The sequence below is a fragment of the Lithobates pipiens genome, unplaced genomic scaffold (assembly GCF_037356315.1).
Source record: "Lithobates pipiens isolate NorthernLeopardFrog02 unplaced genomic scaffold, aLitPip1_a1.2 Scaffold_22, whole genome shotgun sequence".
Lineage (NCBI taxonomy): Eukaryota > Metazoa > Chordata > Amphibia > Anura > Ranidae > Lithobates > Lithobates pipiens.
This window is the reverse complement of record NW_027507784.1, coordinates 187,035,030-187,053,861: the sequence shown is the minus strand read 5'-3', so window position 1 is coordinate 187,053,861 and position 18,832 is coordinate 187,035,030. Positions and strand designations below refer to the sequence as shown.

General features: G+C 42.1%; 1 protein-coding gene across 2 annotated transcripts in view; it reads right to left on the bottom strand.

Annotated features, from left to right (window-relative positions):
* DNAH7 (dynein axonemal heavy chain 7) overlaps positions 1-18,832 on the bottom strand; it is a 498,098-nt gene that overhangs the window by 65,323 nt on the left and 413,943 nt on the right. For both annotated transcript variants that reach the window (XM_077448738.1, XM_077448739.1), the window contains exons 56-57: positions 17,773-17,973; positions 14,733-14,894 (exon numbers count right to left, since the gene is read on the bottom strand). In XM_077448738.1, coding sequence (XP_077304864.1) covers positions 14,733-14,894; positions 17,773-17,973 — 363 coding nt within the window. The remainder of the gene's footprint in view (positions 1-14,732; positions 14,895-17,772; positions 17,974-18,832) is intronic.

Below are 18,832 nucleotides of genomic sequence, written 5' to 3'. Positions count from 1 at the left end.
TCGGGGGCCCGATCGGGCCCCCGCCCGGTGCCTGCGGCGGTCGGTTTTCGTTCGGGAGCGATCCCGGACGAGGGGACGGCCATTCATTCATGGCCACCCCCTCGCGATCGCTCCCGACGAATGGAAATCCCCGGTGACATCACTTCCTCTCCTGTAATGTAAACACAGGAGAGGAAGTGATGTATTCTCTCCTCCGTGTCGGTATTTTTCGTTCCGACACGGAGGAGAGCGGATCAGTGAGTTGCACCAACACATCCCACACACAGTAGAACATGCCAGGCACACTCACACCCCCCCTTTACCCCCCGATCACCCCCCCAATTACCCCTGCCCCCCAGTCACAGTGACACCAATGTCATTTTTTTTTTTTTTTTTTTTTTTTTTGCATTGGTGTCATTTGTGACTGTAATAACTGTTAGGGCAGTTAGGGTTAGCCCCCTTTAGTTCTAATGTACCCCCCTAACCCCCCCAATAAAGGTTTAACCCCGTGATCACCCCCCGTCGCCAGTGTCACTAAGGCTGGGTTCACATTGCAGCGGTTTATGAGAACGAATGTGATTCGCACCGCACTGCAGTGCAAATCACATCCGATCTCTGTGCGATTCGAGTTCAGCCATTCGCCGCACCCGCCGCACCCGCCACACCCGCCGCACCCGCCGCAAATTCGCACGGGACCCTTTTTTTGGCCCGCAGCAGAATCGGATCGCATGGGTGTTCACACCATGCGATCCGAGTTTGCAGATCGCACTGCGATATGCGAACTGATCTGGGGGTGTCAGTAACATTTCACTGACACTCCCAGCAGTTCGCATAGGGCAGTGTGAACTGCCGCCGGGAGGCATGCGATGCGGGAACCCGCCGCGGATTCGCGGCGTTTCCGCATCGCTCCAGTGTGAACCCAGCCTAATAAGCGATCATTTTTCTGATCGCCGTATTAGTGTCACAGGTGACGCTAGTTAGGCAGGTAGGTATTTAGGTTCGCCGCAGCTTTTTATAGCGCTAGGGACCCCCATATACTACCGCATAAAGCCCCCTGATTGCCCCCTAGTTAACCCTTTCACCAGTGATCACCATATAACTGTTACAGGTGACGCTGGTTGGTTAGTTATTTTTTTATAGTTTCAGGGCACCCGCCATTTATTACCTAATAAAGGTTTAACCCCCTGATCACCCGGCAGGTGTCATTTGTGACTAATAACTGTTAGGGCAGTTAGGGTTAGCCCCCTTTAGTTCTAAGGTACCCCCCTAACCCCCCCAATAAAGGTTTAACCCCGTGATCACCCCCCGTCGCCAGTGTCACTAAGGCTGGGTTCACATTGCAGCGGTTTATGAGAACGGATGTGATTCGCACCGCACTGCAGTGCAAATCACATCCGATCTCTGTGCGATTCGAGTTCAGCTATACAGATAGTATGGCTGAATTCGTGTCGCACCCGCCGCACCCGCCGCAAACTCGCACGGGACCCTTTTTTTGGTCCGCAGCAGAATCGGATCGCATGGGTGTTCACACCATGCGATCCAAGTTTGCAGATCGCACTGCGATATGCGAACTGATCTGGGGGTGTCATTAACATTTCACTGACACTCCCAGCAGTTCGCATAGGGCAGTGTGAACTGCCGCCGGGAGGCATGCGATGCGGGAACCCGCCGCGCATTCGTGGCGTTCCCGCATCGCTCCAGTGTGAACCCAGCCTAATAAGCGATCGTTTTTCTGATCGCTGTATTAGTGTCACAGGTGACGCTAGTTAGGCAGGTAGGTATTTAGGTTCGCCGCAGCTTTTTATAGCGCCAGGGACCCCCATATACTACCGCATAAAGCCCCCTGATTGCCCCCTAGTTAACCCTTTCACCAGTGATCACCATATAACTGTTACAGGTGACGCTGGTTGGTTAGTTATTTTTTTATAGTTTCAGGGCACCCGCCATTTATTACCTAGTCTCACTAGTGTACCCCTAAATTTAGGGGTGTCTACTTTCTAAAATGGGGTCATTTGGGGGGGGGGGTTTGTGCCATCTTGGCATTTTATGGCCTTCAAAACTGTAACGCCCTTAGAAAGCCTGAAGGCGGTGCTTGGTTTTTGGGGCCCCGTACGCGGCTAGGCTCCCAAAAAGTCCCACATATGTGGTATCCCCGTACTCAGGAGAAGCAGCAGAATTTATTTTGGGGTGTCATTTCACATATGCCCATGGCATGCGTGAGCAATATATCATTTAGTGACAACTTTGTGAAAAAAAAAAAAAGTTTGTAATTTTCCCGCAACTTGTGGCAAAATATAAAATATTCCATGGACTCAACATGCCTCTCAGCAAATAGCTTGGGGTGTCTACTTTCTAAAATGGGGTCATTTGTGGGGGTTTTGTGCCATCTTGGCATTTTATGGCCTTCAAAACTGTAATAGGTAGTGAGAAGTGAACTCAAAAAATTACGCCCTTAGAAAGCCTGAAGGCGGTGCTTGGTTTTCGGGGCCCCGTACGCGGCTAGGCTCCCAAAAAGTCCCACATATGTGGTATCCCCGTACTCAGGAGAAGCAGCAGAATTTATTTTGGGGTGTCATTTCACATATGCCCATGGCATGCATGAGCAATATATCATTTAGTGACAACTTTGTGAAAAAAAAAAAAAAAAAAAAAAAGTTTGTAATTTTCCCGCAACTTGTGGCAAAATATAAAATATTCCATGGACTCAACATGCCTCTCAGCAAATAGCTTGGGGTGTCTACTTTCTAAAATGGGGTCATTTGTGGGGGTTTTGTGCCATCTTGGCATTTTATGGCCTTCAAAACTGTAATAGGTAGTGAGGCGTGAAATCAAAAATTTACGCCCTTAGAAAGCCTGAAGGCGGTGCTTGGTTTTCGGGGCCCTGTACGCGGCTAGGCTCCCAAAAAGTCCCACATATGTGGTATCCCCGTACTCAGGAGAAGCAGCAGAATTTATTTTGGGGTGTCATTTCACATACGCCCATAGCATGTGTGAGCAATATATCATTTAGTGACAACTTTGTGTAAAAAAAAAAAAAAAATTTTTTTTTTGTCATTATTCAATCGCTTGAGGCAAAAAAATAAAATATTCAATGGGCTCAACATGCCTCTTATCAATTTCCTTAGGGGGTCTACTTTCCAAAATGGGGTCATTTGGGGGGGTTTTGTACTGCCCTGTCATTTTAGCACCTCAAGAAATGAGATAGACAGTCGTAAACTAAAAGCTGCGTAAATTCCAGAAAACGTACCTTAGTTTGTAGATGTGACAACTTTTGCGCAAACCAATAAATATACAATTATTGACTTTTTTTTTACCAAAGACATGTGGCTGAATACATTTTGGCCTAAATGTATGACTAAAATTGAGTTTATTGGATTTTTCTAATAACAAAAAGTAGAAAATATCATTTTTTTTCAAAATTTGCGGTCTTTTTACGTTTATATCGCAAAAAATAAAAATCGCAGAGGCAATCAAATACCATCAAAAGAAAGCTCTATTTGTGGGAAGAAAAGGACGCAAATTTTGTTTGGGTACAACATTGCATGACCGCGCAATTACCAGTTAAAGCAGCGCAGTGCCAAAGTGTAAAAAGACCTCTGGTCATTTACCAGCAAAATGGTCCGGTCTGAAAGTGGTTAAAGAAGGGGTTGTTTTACGAACATGGAGACAAAACAGGGACATTCCTTGCAAGAACATTGAAGGAGACACAACTAGCTGCTGACACCAAAAAGATTGCATAAGTATTCCATAATTATTACAATGATTTATACAATTTAACGAATGCACACAGACCGAGAGACCAACTAGGGACACGGACACAAATAATCCAAACATTCCTTACAGACAGTGGTTTACCCACCCTGAATGACAATGACTCCCAACAATTAGAAGACCCAATTACAGAGACAAAATTGCTAGTGGCCATAAAATCTCTCAAACCAGGGAAAAGCCCATGCCCAGATGGCTTTACAGCACACTATTACAAATCCTTTTTAACACCCTTATTACCACACCTATTGAAAACTCTCAACTATCCAAGAGACCCCCATGAGATTCCAGAGGACTTTTTGAGAGCACACGTGTTGCCCAAACCAAATAAGGATTCATTGGACTGCTCCAATTACAGGCCAATCTCATTACTTAAGATCAACCTGAAATTATTTGTGAAAGTTTTAGCAAACAATTAAGGCCATTACTACACCAGTTACTAGGCCCAGAACAGATCGGTTTTATGCCAGGCAGAGAAGCAAGGGATAATGTGACAAAAACTTTAAACCTTATCCACAGAACACAATCGGATGACTTTGAGGGCATGTTACTTTCTACTGATGTGGAGAAAGTCTTCGATCATGTATCGTGGGACTTTATACTCGCCACCTGTGCACATATTGGACTGAAACCACATATGCTATCTTGGATAGTGACCCTGTATCACAACCTGACAGCGAAAATAAAGAAAATGGTGCCCTATCAGATACAGTAATTATTCAAAACAGAACACGACAAGGCTGTCCCCTTTCACCGTTGCTCTTCAGCCTCACTTTAGAGCCACTTATTCGTACAGTGAATAACTCGCCATCTATTCATGGTTTTCAGGTAGGAGACAGAACTTACAAAACTGAAGCTTATGCTGACGATCTTCTGTTTTTTATAACCCAGACACATATCACTATGCCTAACATTATGCAAAGCGTTTACTCTAGGACTATATATCCAATCTCAAAGTAAACTATAAAAAGTCTGACGCTTTGAATCTGTCCCTAAAAGATCATGCAAAAACGATCACACAAAATAACTGCAAGTTGGGAAGAAAAGGCTCTTAAATATTTGTCTGACACCGAAACTTGACACACTTTACACAACAAACTTTCAACCTCTGCTACAAGCCATAAATGCTTTCTAGATAAATGGTCTTTAAAATACTTCTCATGGTTCGGCAGGGCGGTCATAATCAAGATGACAGTTTTACCTAGAATTCTGTATTTTTTACAAACCATTCCAATCCTTCCACTAACAAACTTTTTCTGAACTCTACAATCTATGCTCAGTAGATTTTTATGGTTGACCAAAAACCTTGCATTGGCCTCCAGTTACTCACTCGAGCTAAACATAGTGGAGAAATGGGCTTCCCAAATTTTTAAAATTACTATCTTGCTTCACATCTTACTCGAATTATAGACTGGACATATCATTCAGACAATAAGGATTGGGTGGCTTTGGAAAATTATATAGGTCCAATACCAGTGACAAATTCACCATGGATACCATGGAACTCTTGTCCTGAACAACTGAAATAACACCCTTTAGTAGGGGCAACACTTAAAAATTAGCAAAAAAAGTGATTCAGATCTCTGACTTAACTACATCTCCAGGACCTCTAACACCATGGATATCTAATTCAGACTTTCCGCCAGGAATGAACAAGCCACCACAGCTGTATACAGACGGGAATATATCTTTTTTTGCTTCACACTGTTTCAAGGGCAGTAAGAAAAAATCTATTTTGGAACTTCAAACTGAGACAGGACAAACATATATGACAAAACTGGAATATAGATAGATTCAAAGTTATGTCTCGAGTCCCCAAAGGTATAAACAACTTATAAGACCTTTAACCCCTTTTGAAGTGGTGCATCTTAAAGCAGCCAAAACTGAAAAAACTATTTCATTATCTTATGCCTCGTTGCAGACCTCCAGAACTCAGGAACCAAATAAACACAAAGGGGGTTATTTACAAAAGACAAATCCACTTTGCACTGCAAGTGCACTTGGAAATGCAGTCACTGTAAATCTGAGGAGTAGATCTGAAATGAGGGGAAGCACTGCTGATTTTATCATCCAATCATGTGCAAGCTTAATGCTGTTTTTTTACTTTCCTTGCATGCCCCCCTCGGTTTCACAGCGACTGCACTTCCAAGTGCACTTGCAGTGCACTTGTAGTGCAAAGTGGATTCGATCAGGCAAAGGGCACATTACAACATATATGGTGGGACTGCATCTTAATACATCCATTCTGGCGGAAAGTCTATGAGACAATAAAACTCCTTATGGAGAGGGGCGTGGCCAGCGCATGAGCTGAATGGAAGCTCTGTGAGAGAGCTCCGTGACACGAACGGGCATATTAATGTCAATTCACAGCGAATATCGGTAAAAAAGATACGAACAGACGACGGAAGAGTTCCTGAATCCGAAGGTGATGTCAAAAAAGCGGAAAGACGAACGGAAAATGAAAAAACTAACGACATTCTCCTCTCAGTCAGCGGGAGGGAGAAAAAAAGATGGCACAGATCCTCTCACAGCTGCTGTACCAGCAACAGCCTCCTCAGGGAGAGCGCAATACACTGACAGGCCTGATGCTGCTCTAGAAGAATCACCTCAGAAAACACATCTGGAATCTCCTCATGAGGAAGATTACCTCAGCCCTACATGTCGCAGCCCGGCTAAAACTCGTATAAAACTGGATTTCACAGGCCAGGAGGTAAGCCATAAAATACCTCATATTAGTCAAGATAACACAGTCATAACTCCTATAGCTTCACCTATAGCCGCATTCCCCACTAATAACCAGCCTATTCTGGACACCCAATTAAAAGAAATGCTATTAACTTTACATACTTCACTTCATACGGATATTTTACAACTTACAAATCAATTCTCCAAAGCAGTGAACTCCTTAGGTGAAAGAGTACACACTATTGAGAACTCTATGGGAGACATGACCAATACTATTAATGATTTAATAGATGCTCATGAAGAAAATAAAGCTGAAAAAGAGTGGCTTAAATTTAAAATCGCAGATTTAGAAGACCGCTCAAGGAAGAACAATCTCAAAATCAGGGGTATCCCTGAAAATATACAGCAGTCTGATCTTAAAAAATATGCCACTGACTTATTCTCCAACTTGCTGCCAGCTATACCAGCCTTAGAGCTCACAATTGATCGTATCCATCGGATTCCGAAACCGTCATTTCTCCCTCCACAGATACCACGTGATGTACTACTTAGAGTACACTTCTACCATGTTAAAGAACAAATCCTATATAAAGTGCGACATCTATGACAACTTCCATAACCATATAATACAATCCAGATTTATGCTGACTTGTCTAAACATACTCTAGATATGAGAAGACAACTTTCCACGATTACAAAAGCTCTGCGTAATCATAAAATTGAATACCGTTGGAAACAACCATCTAAACTACTGATACAGAAGAACGACACCTACCATACAATCACTTCTGTGGAACAAGGCATTAAGTTACTTCACGCATGGGGTATTATCCCCGAACCAACTCCACCTATCGGAACTAAGAAGAATCCGGAGAAACTTACGCCACAATGGCATTAGCTTTCATTGACTAGATCCGGTCAAAATACAATCCTATCTATAGGAAACCGATCTATCAGCTTGCCCGCCGTGCCGTGCGATACTAAATCTTTGGAACAGCTGACCTTTGAACTAATTCCCCATTCTAATGTTGCAGTATACATTGAAATGTTTACCACTGCAAGTTAAGTTTAATGTTTGGTTATATTTTTGTTTGTGCTTTTACTTTTATTTTTTTCTTCACAGTATCCTATACACAACTCATAGCATTCAAAGGGACAGGTATGTTGTGAACCTACAAAATTTGAATCAAAACTTTTCAGTCACTAAATTTTTGGACATTCATAGTCATTTCAGACTACAGATTGTTCACATGGAAGTAGAATTTAAAGCTATTATCAGGCTAGTATGTACTTACTTTTTCCATCTTATTAATATTTTAGGAGTATAAAGTTAATATCTTTAAATACTAATGGTCTTAACCATCCAGCAAAAAGAGCGTCGATGTGGCAAATGGCTAACACCCAGTGATGTCAAATATTGTGCATACAAGAAACCCATTTCAAAACAGGAGCTATTCCCACTTGCACCCATAAGAACTTTCCTCACATATTTACAGCATCAGGCCAACAGAAAAAAAGAGGAGTACTTATTGCCATACATCATTCAGTTAATTTACAATTGCATGAATCTATTGTAGATACCAATGGACGATACCTCATATTAATATGTACCATTGATAATACACTTACTACATTGGTAAATGTGTATGCGCCTAATAAAAGGCAATCCCATTTTCTGAATGGCCTGATGAGAAAAATAGGTAAATGCCGAAAAGGTGCCTTAATAATTTGTGGAGACTCCAACACAATACATGAACAAGAACTAGACACTTCTAATCCCAAAACCAGAACCAACTGTGCACTTAAATTTTTTTTGAATAAAAGCGATCTCTATGATGTATGGAGATGCCATCATCCTGGAGATCGTGAATACACATATCATTCCCTGGTACATAATACCTATACTCGTATCGATTATATTTTTACGGATAAGTGGTTATTGCAGCGGGTGAGGGAGTCTGACATTGCACCCATCACTTGGACTGATCATGCCCCAATTAGTATGACTATTCTACCTAAACACTCTCAAACGACCCATTTTCTATGGAGAACAAATGCATATCTTATCAAAATGCCTACCTATGCTACAGCTATACAAAACCAGATAACTGAATTCTTTAAATATAATGTGGGATCGTTGTCAGACTCCGCCACCCTATGGGGTGCTCATAAAGCATTTAGTAGGGGAATCCTAATGCAACTGAATGCTCAATTCAGGAAAAATAAAACGAAACTCATTGAGAAACTTACTGCTGACATTAAAACATTAGATTCCCAAAACCAATCTCACCCATCACAACAACTGAAAACTAAACTACAAATATTACGACAGGAACTCAGAACGACTTTATTGGATACATTTGAAAAACATACTAGAAAACGTAAAGCTAAATATTACCATACTAGCAACAAAGCAGGAAAAAACATGGCACTTCGGATCAAAGGCAGATATTCCAAATCAAAGATTCCATATCTATACCACCCTATTACTAGAGAAAAATTGCAAGACCCCCAAGACATAGCGATTGCATTTAGCTGTTATTATAGCTCCCTTTACAATCTTAAAGATGATTCTCAAACTCCCACACCTACCCCAAAGATAAGTGATTTCTTAGATACTATTAGTCTCCCATCATTAACTACTGATCAAATCTCTGATCTTAACGTCCCATTTTCAGTGGAAGAAATTGCTAGAACTATAGACTCCCTGCCCAACAATAAATCTCCGGGCCCAGACGGAATGATAGGAGAATACTATAAATTACTTTGAGATATACTGGCTCCCCACTTATGCTCACTTTTTAACGAAGTGGCATCCAAATCAGAATTTCTGGCTGAGATGCTTCAGGCCTTGATCATAACACTGCCGAAACCAGGCAAAGATCCCAATGCTCCCCAAAATTTCAGACCGATTTCATTATTGAACATTGACATCAAAATATACGCCAAAGCAATAGCGAATCGACTGATGAACTACATACCAGACCTCATTCACAAAGATCAATCTGGCTTTACTAAAGGTCGACAATCTTCAGATGCAACAAGACGTCTGATTGATATTATACACTTCACTGAGAGACATCAAACGCCTTCTCTGCTCCTTTCTTTTGATGCAGAGAAGGCCTTTGATAGGGTCCATTGGGGCTATTTACAGTCAGTGCTTTTAAAATTCGGCTTTCATGGAAATATTTTATCGGCAATTTTTGCACTGTATAAGGGCCCCTCTGCGAGAGTATACACAAATGATATGATGTCTAGGCCCTTTGGCATCTCGAATGGAACATGACAAGGTTGCCCCTTATCTCCTTTAATATTTAATTTAGCCATCGAACCTCTAGCAGAATGTATACGATCTGACACAAAACTATCTGGTATAAAAATTGAGCAAATAGATAATAAAATAAGTCTGTTCGCAGATGACATAGTGCTTATAGTATCTGATCCTATTTCATCTCTCCCGAATCTCCAAAATATACTAACGACATTTGGAGCAGCATCATATTATAAAATCAATGAAACTAAGTCCAATATTTTAGACCTAGGATTAGATAACACAACCAGGCAGTTATTGTCTAATAAATACCCCTACCACTGGAAAGACGAAGGGATTTCTTACTTAGGAATCACTCTCACTAACAAAACAAAACAGTTATTTAAAACTCCTTATGGAAACATCAATTCAATTAAACGCAGCATGCTGTTTACTACACATCCAAACTGCTCTATGAACAAATAAGAAATCATTGACTAGATTCTTGCTTTCTGCCACAAAAGTGGTAATCTCTAGACATTAGAAAACAACATCCACCCCCACAACCAAAGAATGGCTACATGAAGTACACTACCTCTAAAATATGGAGGAAATAAGGGCTACAATGCATGAAACAACCAAAAAATTCAATAGCACCTGGCAACCTTGGGTGGTCTTTAAATACTCTGAAGCATATAAAGCAGTGACATAAAATTTACTCAGGCAATTTCTGGTCCTTGGTCTCCTGTCTCTTTTATATTTTCTTTCTTGTCTAAGTTCACTTTCAGCTTTGCTACCCTTTTTACCCAATACAGTTTTAATCATTTTAAGCAACAGATGCTTCTATAGAGTGTATACCGATTACACACGTATGCACAAATAACTTTACTAACTTTAATGACAGGCCTTGCTTACTAAAACTGTAACTTCAATTGAAAAAATGTATGGCCATATAAATATATCTCAGTGATTATTGCATAGGATACACTTTAACCACTTGCCGACCGCCGCACGCCGATGTACGTCGGCAGAATGGCACGGGCAGGCATAAGCACATACATGTACGTGATTTGCCTCCCGCGGGTCGGGGGCCCGATCGGGCCCCCGCCCGGTGCCTGCGGCGGTCGGTTTTCGTTCGGGAGCGATCCCGGACGAGGGGACGGCCATTCATTCATGGCCACCCCCTCGCGATCGCTCCCGACGAATGGAAATCCCCGGTGACATCACTTCCTCTCCTGTAATGTAAACACAGGAGAGGAAGTGATGTATTCTCTCCTCCGTGTCGGTATTTTTCGTTCCGACACGGAGGAGAGCGGATCAGTGAGTTGCACCAACACATCCCACACACAGTAGAACATGCCAGGCACACTCACACCCCCCCTTTACCCCCCGATCACCCCCCCAATTACCCCTGCCCCCCAGTCACAGTGACACCAATGTCATTTTTTTTTTTTTTTTTTTGCATTGGTGTCATTTGTGACTGTAATAACTGTTAGGGCAGTTAGGGTTAGCCCCCTTTAGTTCTAATGTACCCCCCTAACCCCCCCAATAAAGGTTTAACCCCGTGATCACCCCCCGTCGCCAGTGTCACTAAGGCTGGGTTCACATTGCAGCGGTTTATGAGAACGAATGTGATTCGCACCGCACTGCAGTGCAAATCACATCCGATCTCTGTGCGATTCGAGTTCAGCCATTCGCCGCACCCGCCGCACCCGCCACACCCGCCGCACCCGCCGCAAATTCGCACGGGACCCTTTTTTTGGCCCGCAGCAGAATCGGATCGCATGGGTGTTCACACCATGCGATCCGAGTTTGCAGATCGCACTGCGATATGCGAACTGATCTGGGGGTGTCAGTAACATTTCACTGACACTCCCAGCAGTTCGCATAGGGCAGTGTGAACTGCCGCCGGGAGGCATGCGATGCGGGAACCCGCCGCGGATTCGCGGCGTTTCCGCATCGCTCCAGTGTGAACCCAGCCTAATAAGCGATCATTTTTCTGATCGCCGTATTAGTGTCACAGGTGACGCTAGTTAGGCAGGTAGGTATTTAGGTTCGCCGCAGCTTTTTATAGCGCTAGGGACCCCCATATACTACCGCATAAAGCCCCCTGATTGCCCCCTAGTTAACCCTTTCACCAGTGATCACCATATAACTGTTACAGGTGACGCTGGTTGGTTAGTTATTTTTTTATAGTTTCAGGGCACCCGCCATTTATTACCTAATAAAGGTTTAACCCCCTGATCACCCGGCAGGTGTCATTTGTGACTAATAACTGTTAGGGCAGTTAGGGTTAGCCCCCTTTAGTTCTAAGGTACCCCCCTAACCCCCCCAATAAAGGTTTAACCCCGTGATCACCCCCCGTCGCCAGTGTCACTAAGGCTGGGTTCACATTGCAGCGGTTTATGAGAACGGATGTGATTCGCACCGCACTGCAGTGCAAATCACATCCGATCTCTGTGCGATTCGAGTTCAGCTATACAGATAGTATGGCTGAATTCGTGTCGCACCCGCCGCACCCGCCGCAAACTCGCACGGGACCCTTTTTTTGGTCCGCAGCAGAATCGGATCGCATGGGTGTTCACACCATGCGATCCAAGTTTGCAGATCGCACTGCGATATGCGAACTGATCTGGGGGTGTCAGTAACATTTCACTGACACTCCCAGCAGTTCGCATAGGGCAGTGTGAACTGCCGCCGGGAGGCATGCGATGCGGGAACCCGCCGCGCATTCGTGGCGTTCCCGCATCGCTCCAGTGTGAACCCAGCCTAATAAGCGATCGTTTTTCTGATCGCTGTATTAGTGTCACAGGTGACGCTAGTTAGGCAGGTAGGTATTTAGGTTCGCCGCAGCTTTTTATAGCGCCAGGGACCCCCATATACTACCGCATAAAGCCCCCTGATTGCCCCCTAGTTAACCCTTTCACCAGTGATCACCATATAACTGTTACAGGTGACGCTGGTTGGTTAGTTATTTTTTTATAGTTTCAGGGCACCCGCCATTTATTACCTAGTCTCACTAGTGTACCCCTAAATTTAGGGGTGTCTACTTTCTAAAATGGGGTCATTTGGGGGGGGGGGTTTGTGCCATCTTGGCATTTTATGGCCTTCAAAACTGTAACGCCCTTAGAAAGCCTGAAGGCGGTGCTTGGTTTTTGGGGCCCCGTACGCGGCTAGGCTCCCAAAAAGTCCCACATATGTGGTATCCCCGTACTCAGGAGAAGCAGCAGAATTTATTTTGGGGTGTCATTTCACATATGCCCATGGCATGCGTGAGCAATATATCATTTAGTGACAACTTTGTGAAAAAAAAAAAAAGTTTGTAATTTTCCCGCAACTTGTGGCAAAATATAAAATATTCCATGGACTCAACATGCCTCTCAGCAAATAGCTTGGGGTGTCTACTTTCTAAAATGGGGTCATTTGTGGGGGTTTTGTGCCATCTTGGCATTTTATGGCCTTCAAAACTGTAATAGGTAGTGAGAAGTGAACTCAAAAAATTACGCCCTTAGAAAGCCTGAAGGCGGTGCTTGGTTTTCGGGGCCCCGTACGCGGCTAGGCTCCCAAAAAGTCCCACATATGTGGTATCCCCGTACTCAGGAGAAGCAGCAGAATTTATTTTGGGGTGTCATTTCACATATGCCCATGGCATGCATGAGCAATATATCATTTAGTGACAACTTTGTGAAAAAAAAAAAAAAAAAAAAAAAGTTTGTAATTTTCCCGCAACTTGTGGCAAAATATAAAATATTCCATGGACTCAACATGCCTCTCAGCAAATAGCTTGGGGTGTCTACTTTCTAAAATGGGGTCATTTGTGGGGGTTTTGTGCCATCTTGGCATTTTATGGCCTTCAAAACTGTAATAGGTAGTGAGGCGTGAAATCAAAAATTTACGCCCTTAGAAAGCCTGAAGGCGGTGCTTGGTTTTCGGGGCCCTGTACGCGGCTAGGCTCCCAAAAAGTCCCACATATGTGGTATCCCCGTACTCAGGAGAAGCAGCAGAATTTATTTTGGGGTGTCATTTCACATACGCCCATAGCATGTGTGAGCAATATATCATTTAGTGACAACTTTGTGTAAAAAAAAAAAAAAAATTTTTTTTTTGTCATTATTCAATCGCTTGAGGCAAAAAAATAAAATATTCAATGGGCTCAACATGCCTCTTATCAATTTCCTTAGGGGGTCTACTTTCCAAAATGGGGTCATTTGGGGGGGTTTTGTACTGCCCTGTCATTTTAGCACCTCAAGAAATGAGATAGGCAGTCGTAAACTAAAAGCTGCGTAAATTCCAGAAAACGTACCTTAGTTTGTAGATGTGACAACTTTTGCGCAAACCAATAAATATACAATTATTGACTTTTTTTTTACCAAAGACATGTGGCTGAATACATTTTGGCCTAAATGTATGACTAAAATTGAGTTTATTGGATTTTTCTAATAACAAAAAGTAGAAAATATCATTTTTTTTCAAAATTTGCGGTCTTTTTACGTTTATATCGCAAAAAATAAAAATCGCAGAGGCAATCAAATACCATCAAAAGAAAGCTCTATTTGTGGGAAGAAAAGGACGCAAATTTTGTTTGGGTACAACATTGCATGACCGCGCAATTACCAGTTAAAGCAGCGCAGTGCCAAAGTGTAAAAAGACCTCTGGTCATTTACCAGCAAAATGGTCCGGTCTGAAAGTGGTTAAGGATGTCATATATTTTCTGTTGAACTTGAATGATACACAAATATCTGTAGGACTCTTTATTCTTCTACAACTGTTATTATTCTTTCTTTTGCAATAAAAGAGATTTAAAAACATCTTACAACTAAAAGCTCAACAGTTTCTGCAGTTATACATATATTATTCTTAGAAAATTAGCCATATTGGAAAAGAACACAAAGTCATGTAAACTGTATAATAATGACCAATTTTTGTAAGAAATAGTAACATTAGTATTATACTACATATAAAACACAAGGCAATTATAGCTTACAAATATGTACAAAATGGTGGGCATTAATACAACAAAAAAAACATAAAATGTTCCTGTTAATCTTACATCATATTGATTTAGAAACATGTGGAGCTGTTGAACACTTATCCTCAAATCAGTCTCATTAAATTCATAGGGAATGTTCCATCCAAGGGGACCAAATTTCCGTCTTTCTTGAACCAATGCATGGAAGAAGCACAGACTGTATAGCAATTTTTTGAATTCCGGCTAAACAGATTGAAAAAAAAAAAGCATTCTTAGTTCAATCTTGAAATACTTCAAAATGTCTTCTAAATAGCTTCAGTTAACAGACATCACACCAAAAAGTATTGCTCTATCACTCAGAAATGCTTATTTCTCTTATTATAGACATAGCACTTACCGTAACCTATAATTTTGCACTACAGCTCTAAATTCAGACCTAATTCAGCCGTTTGATTATCTCATGCTGCGTACACACGACCGGACTTTCTGGCAGACTAGGTCCGACGGAATCAGTCCATCAGACAATCCGATCGTGTGTGGGCTAATCCGATCATTTTTCATTTAAAAAAAGCGGATGGACCTAGAAATAGAACAAAAATCTGTCTGATGGACTAAATTTCTATCGGGAAAACCGTTCGTCTGTATGCTAGTCCGATGGACCAAATACGACGCAAGGGAAGCTATTGGCTACTGGCTATTGAACTTTGTTTTTTAGTCCCGTTTACGTCATCACGTTCAAAACTAACAGACTTTCTAAAGGACTTAGTCCGTTTGTGTGTAGCCAAGTCCGTTCGTTCGGAAAGTCAGCCTCCAATTCTCTTTATTGTGAACTAGCAGAAATAAGTTCATGCTTTCTCAGGGCATGGGTGAGCTTCTTCACATGGAAAGTTATTTGGCAGATGGATTTTAATGCTTTTTAGACCTTGCTGGTTTGTCACAATAAAGAGAATTGGAAGTTGAGAGTGCCCTGAATATCTCTTGTGGAAAGACTTTGTTGATTGGACTGGAACAGGTGAGCACCAAGACCCTCTGCTGTGCAGGTAATGTAAATAGCGTTGTCTTGTTTGGCTCCTCTCTTTTGGCTGTGACTAGATGTCTGCCCTGTAATCCCTCTGGGAGCCTAACTACACATGCAATGCATTTTTGTTTTATTATAATTTACAAATAATTGGTAGGCATGATAAAGAAAAACCTGAAGATAATGATATATTTACATATTTATGCTTTGTAGCAGCTGATGCATTTGCTACCTCTAATACCCAAGGAGAATTAACACAGTTTCTTGCGTACGTGACAATACTGCAAAAACCAAAATATTACAGCTTTCCTATCCCCATAGAAAAGAACTGTAATAAAAAAATGTGTGGTACATAGTACAAAGTATTCTGTGTTCTATGCTTGTATAACTTTATTATGTCAAGCTCCTCCCCACATTGTAATCTCATCATCCTCAACCCCAACACCCCCTCCGTAATCATCATCCTTGTCCCTCTCCACAGTCACCCTCATCCCTCTTCACATTGTAACCTCACCAGCCACTTCGATCTCCATAATCGTGCCCATCATCCTCATCCCTCTCCAGAATGATCCTCATCCCTCTCCATATTGTAACTCCATCTTTCTCATCGTTCTCCATAACCATCTTCATTCTCCATAATCATCATCCTCATCCTTCTCCACAATGTAACCAAATCATCTTCATCCCTGGATTCTTATTGCACATCTATCCTCATCTCCAACCTCTCTCTCCATAATCATCCCCATCCTTCCCTGCTTTGTAACCCATTATCCTCATCCTTGTATTCTCTGTGTGCTCTCTTCATCTTCATGCCTCCAGCAGCCTCTATCCTTCCCTCTTTACATAATCACCCATTATCCTCATCCCCATCATCCTTTTCATAATCATCATCATCTTCTTCATCCCTGTAGCTCTCCTCTTTCGTTATGACAGAGGACACTGTCCTGATGTCTGTATATATGTCCTCTAGTGTAATGTAATCTATAGTGTGAGGTGTGATCTTAGTACTGTCAGAGGAAGTGGCTGCCACAGCACACTTACCTCCCTCCATCTTGCTCTTTCATGCACCAGAGAAGGCGGGCTGGGTGTGACCATCTCTGAGGCCGGCCACATCCCCTCCCCGAGTTCCACCCAATCAAAATGTGAGTCAAGGAGCAGGCTCTGCCTCAGGGGTGTACTCTGTAGCAGTATGTCCCCAATAAGAGAGCACTGATCATATGCGGGGGGGGGAGAAGGTAGGGGGAGGAATTTGTTTCCCCGGCATGTGTATCTCTTTGACTGTGGCTGCGGCTGTTCTTCTTGTGCGGCTGGGGCTGGTAGGGGCCTCATTCATCTGGTGATGGTGTTAAGACAGCCCTGGTGCATGGGGTGATTGTTGAAGTGGTTCGGCCTTTTTAAGGTGCAGCAGAGCAGCCATGGAGTAAATGTGCAAGAAAAGAAAATTCCCAGAAAGAAAAGAAGACTCCCACACACGAAAAATTCTTATATGTAGCAAAATTAGGTGAAATTGAAGGCTTGGTTGGCCAAATTTCAAATTCAATGGTGGCACTATCGGATCACAAAACTCACAAATTTTCTGATTTTCAAAAGAAAATTCTTTCGAAATATGACAATGTATAGCCAGCCTTAATGTTTGTATGGGGAAGGGTGTTCTGTGGCTGTAACACTTTCTGTTCTTGGGCGACGTTGCTGCTTCAGTACAGTGGGTGAGTGTTGTCATTCTAGGACAAGAAGTTTGTTACTGACCGGATCCCTAAGTAACAATAAAGGAAATGCCTTAAACAAAAAACAGGTAATGCAGTCACAACATCTGGACTGCTAAACTACAATTCATTTTTTTTTTAGTCTTGAGGTTTAGATATTTTAAGAGTAGAAATTGAGATTCTTAGAAATACCAATCCTGACTGGTTGTTTTTAAAACTTATCTGTTTATCTGACATTACTACACTTCTCAAACTTAAATTTAAAAGTTGGTGCTGATATCTATTCCTTTGCAGCTAGATATAACACCATTATGATGTAGACATATTAACAATAAAAAATACAAAATAAAAACTCTTTCCCTTAGGGCAATGTGTAAAAATGTTTATAAACACTACTAACAAGCTTTTTGCAGCTAGTGAAGAACTCCGGATCAGAGATAGGATCCATCAGGTATGAACGGTTAATATTAGAACGCAAGCCTTTAGGTGCCTCATTTGTCATTTTCACTCCATTCTGCAGTACAGACACAGGGAAATTTGGTGATGGATAACTTGTAAGCCAGAGGCGAAAATCTGGATGAGTAGTCTCTGGATTCAACTCCTGTGAAATGATAAAACAGTAACGTATAAGCAACCACTGATATTTCATTTATATAATGCAAAGTAAAAGGTACATAAACAGTTAACCTATTCATTTCAGTTTTATTTACTGAAGATGAGATAAAAAGGAACCAGAAATTAAGCCCTAGCTTATTAGCTTCCAAATAAGCCATAGATATTTTTATCTTTGATATATTTTCTCTTTAGTATTTGCAGCTAACTACTAAAACTGGTCGTCCTTGCAGCTGAAAATGCGTGGTTTGTGAATGAGTTATAGCTGGCAGCTCACACTTTTTTAAAGGTGCACATACAAATAATGGTTTGATGATAGCCATCAGCAACTGTTTGTGGACCTCCATTCATATCCATGATAAACAAAGGTTACCGCAACATACACTGGTAAGGCTAGGCAAGGTTTTCCATGTCTGATTATTATCCACCTTGAGAGAATTGGCCAGTGATGGTGCAATATTCTTTCCTGAAAAGAAAGAAAATTGCTTGATTCCCCCATCTATTGCGGGGGGGGGGGGGGTGTTGTCCCTGCTGGAAGAACACTCAGTGATTATAGTTAGTGGCCATGGGCCCTGGCAATAATCGCATGAAAAATCTGACAGGCTAGTTATACCCAAGTTGGTCGATAAACATATACATTCAACCTGCCCATACATGGTTCAAACCTTGGATGGCCCTTGCTGAACCAGCCGATTTGAACCATCTATGACTGGCTTTATTGTAAAACAAACATTGAAGTAAATGAGGGGAAACTCTGATGATTTCTATCATCCAATCCTGTGCAAGCAAAAATGCTGTTTAATTTCCTTGCATGTGATTGGGTATACTTTGCAATGCAAAGCCTTACC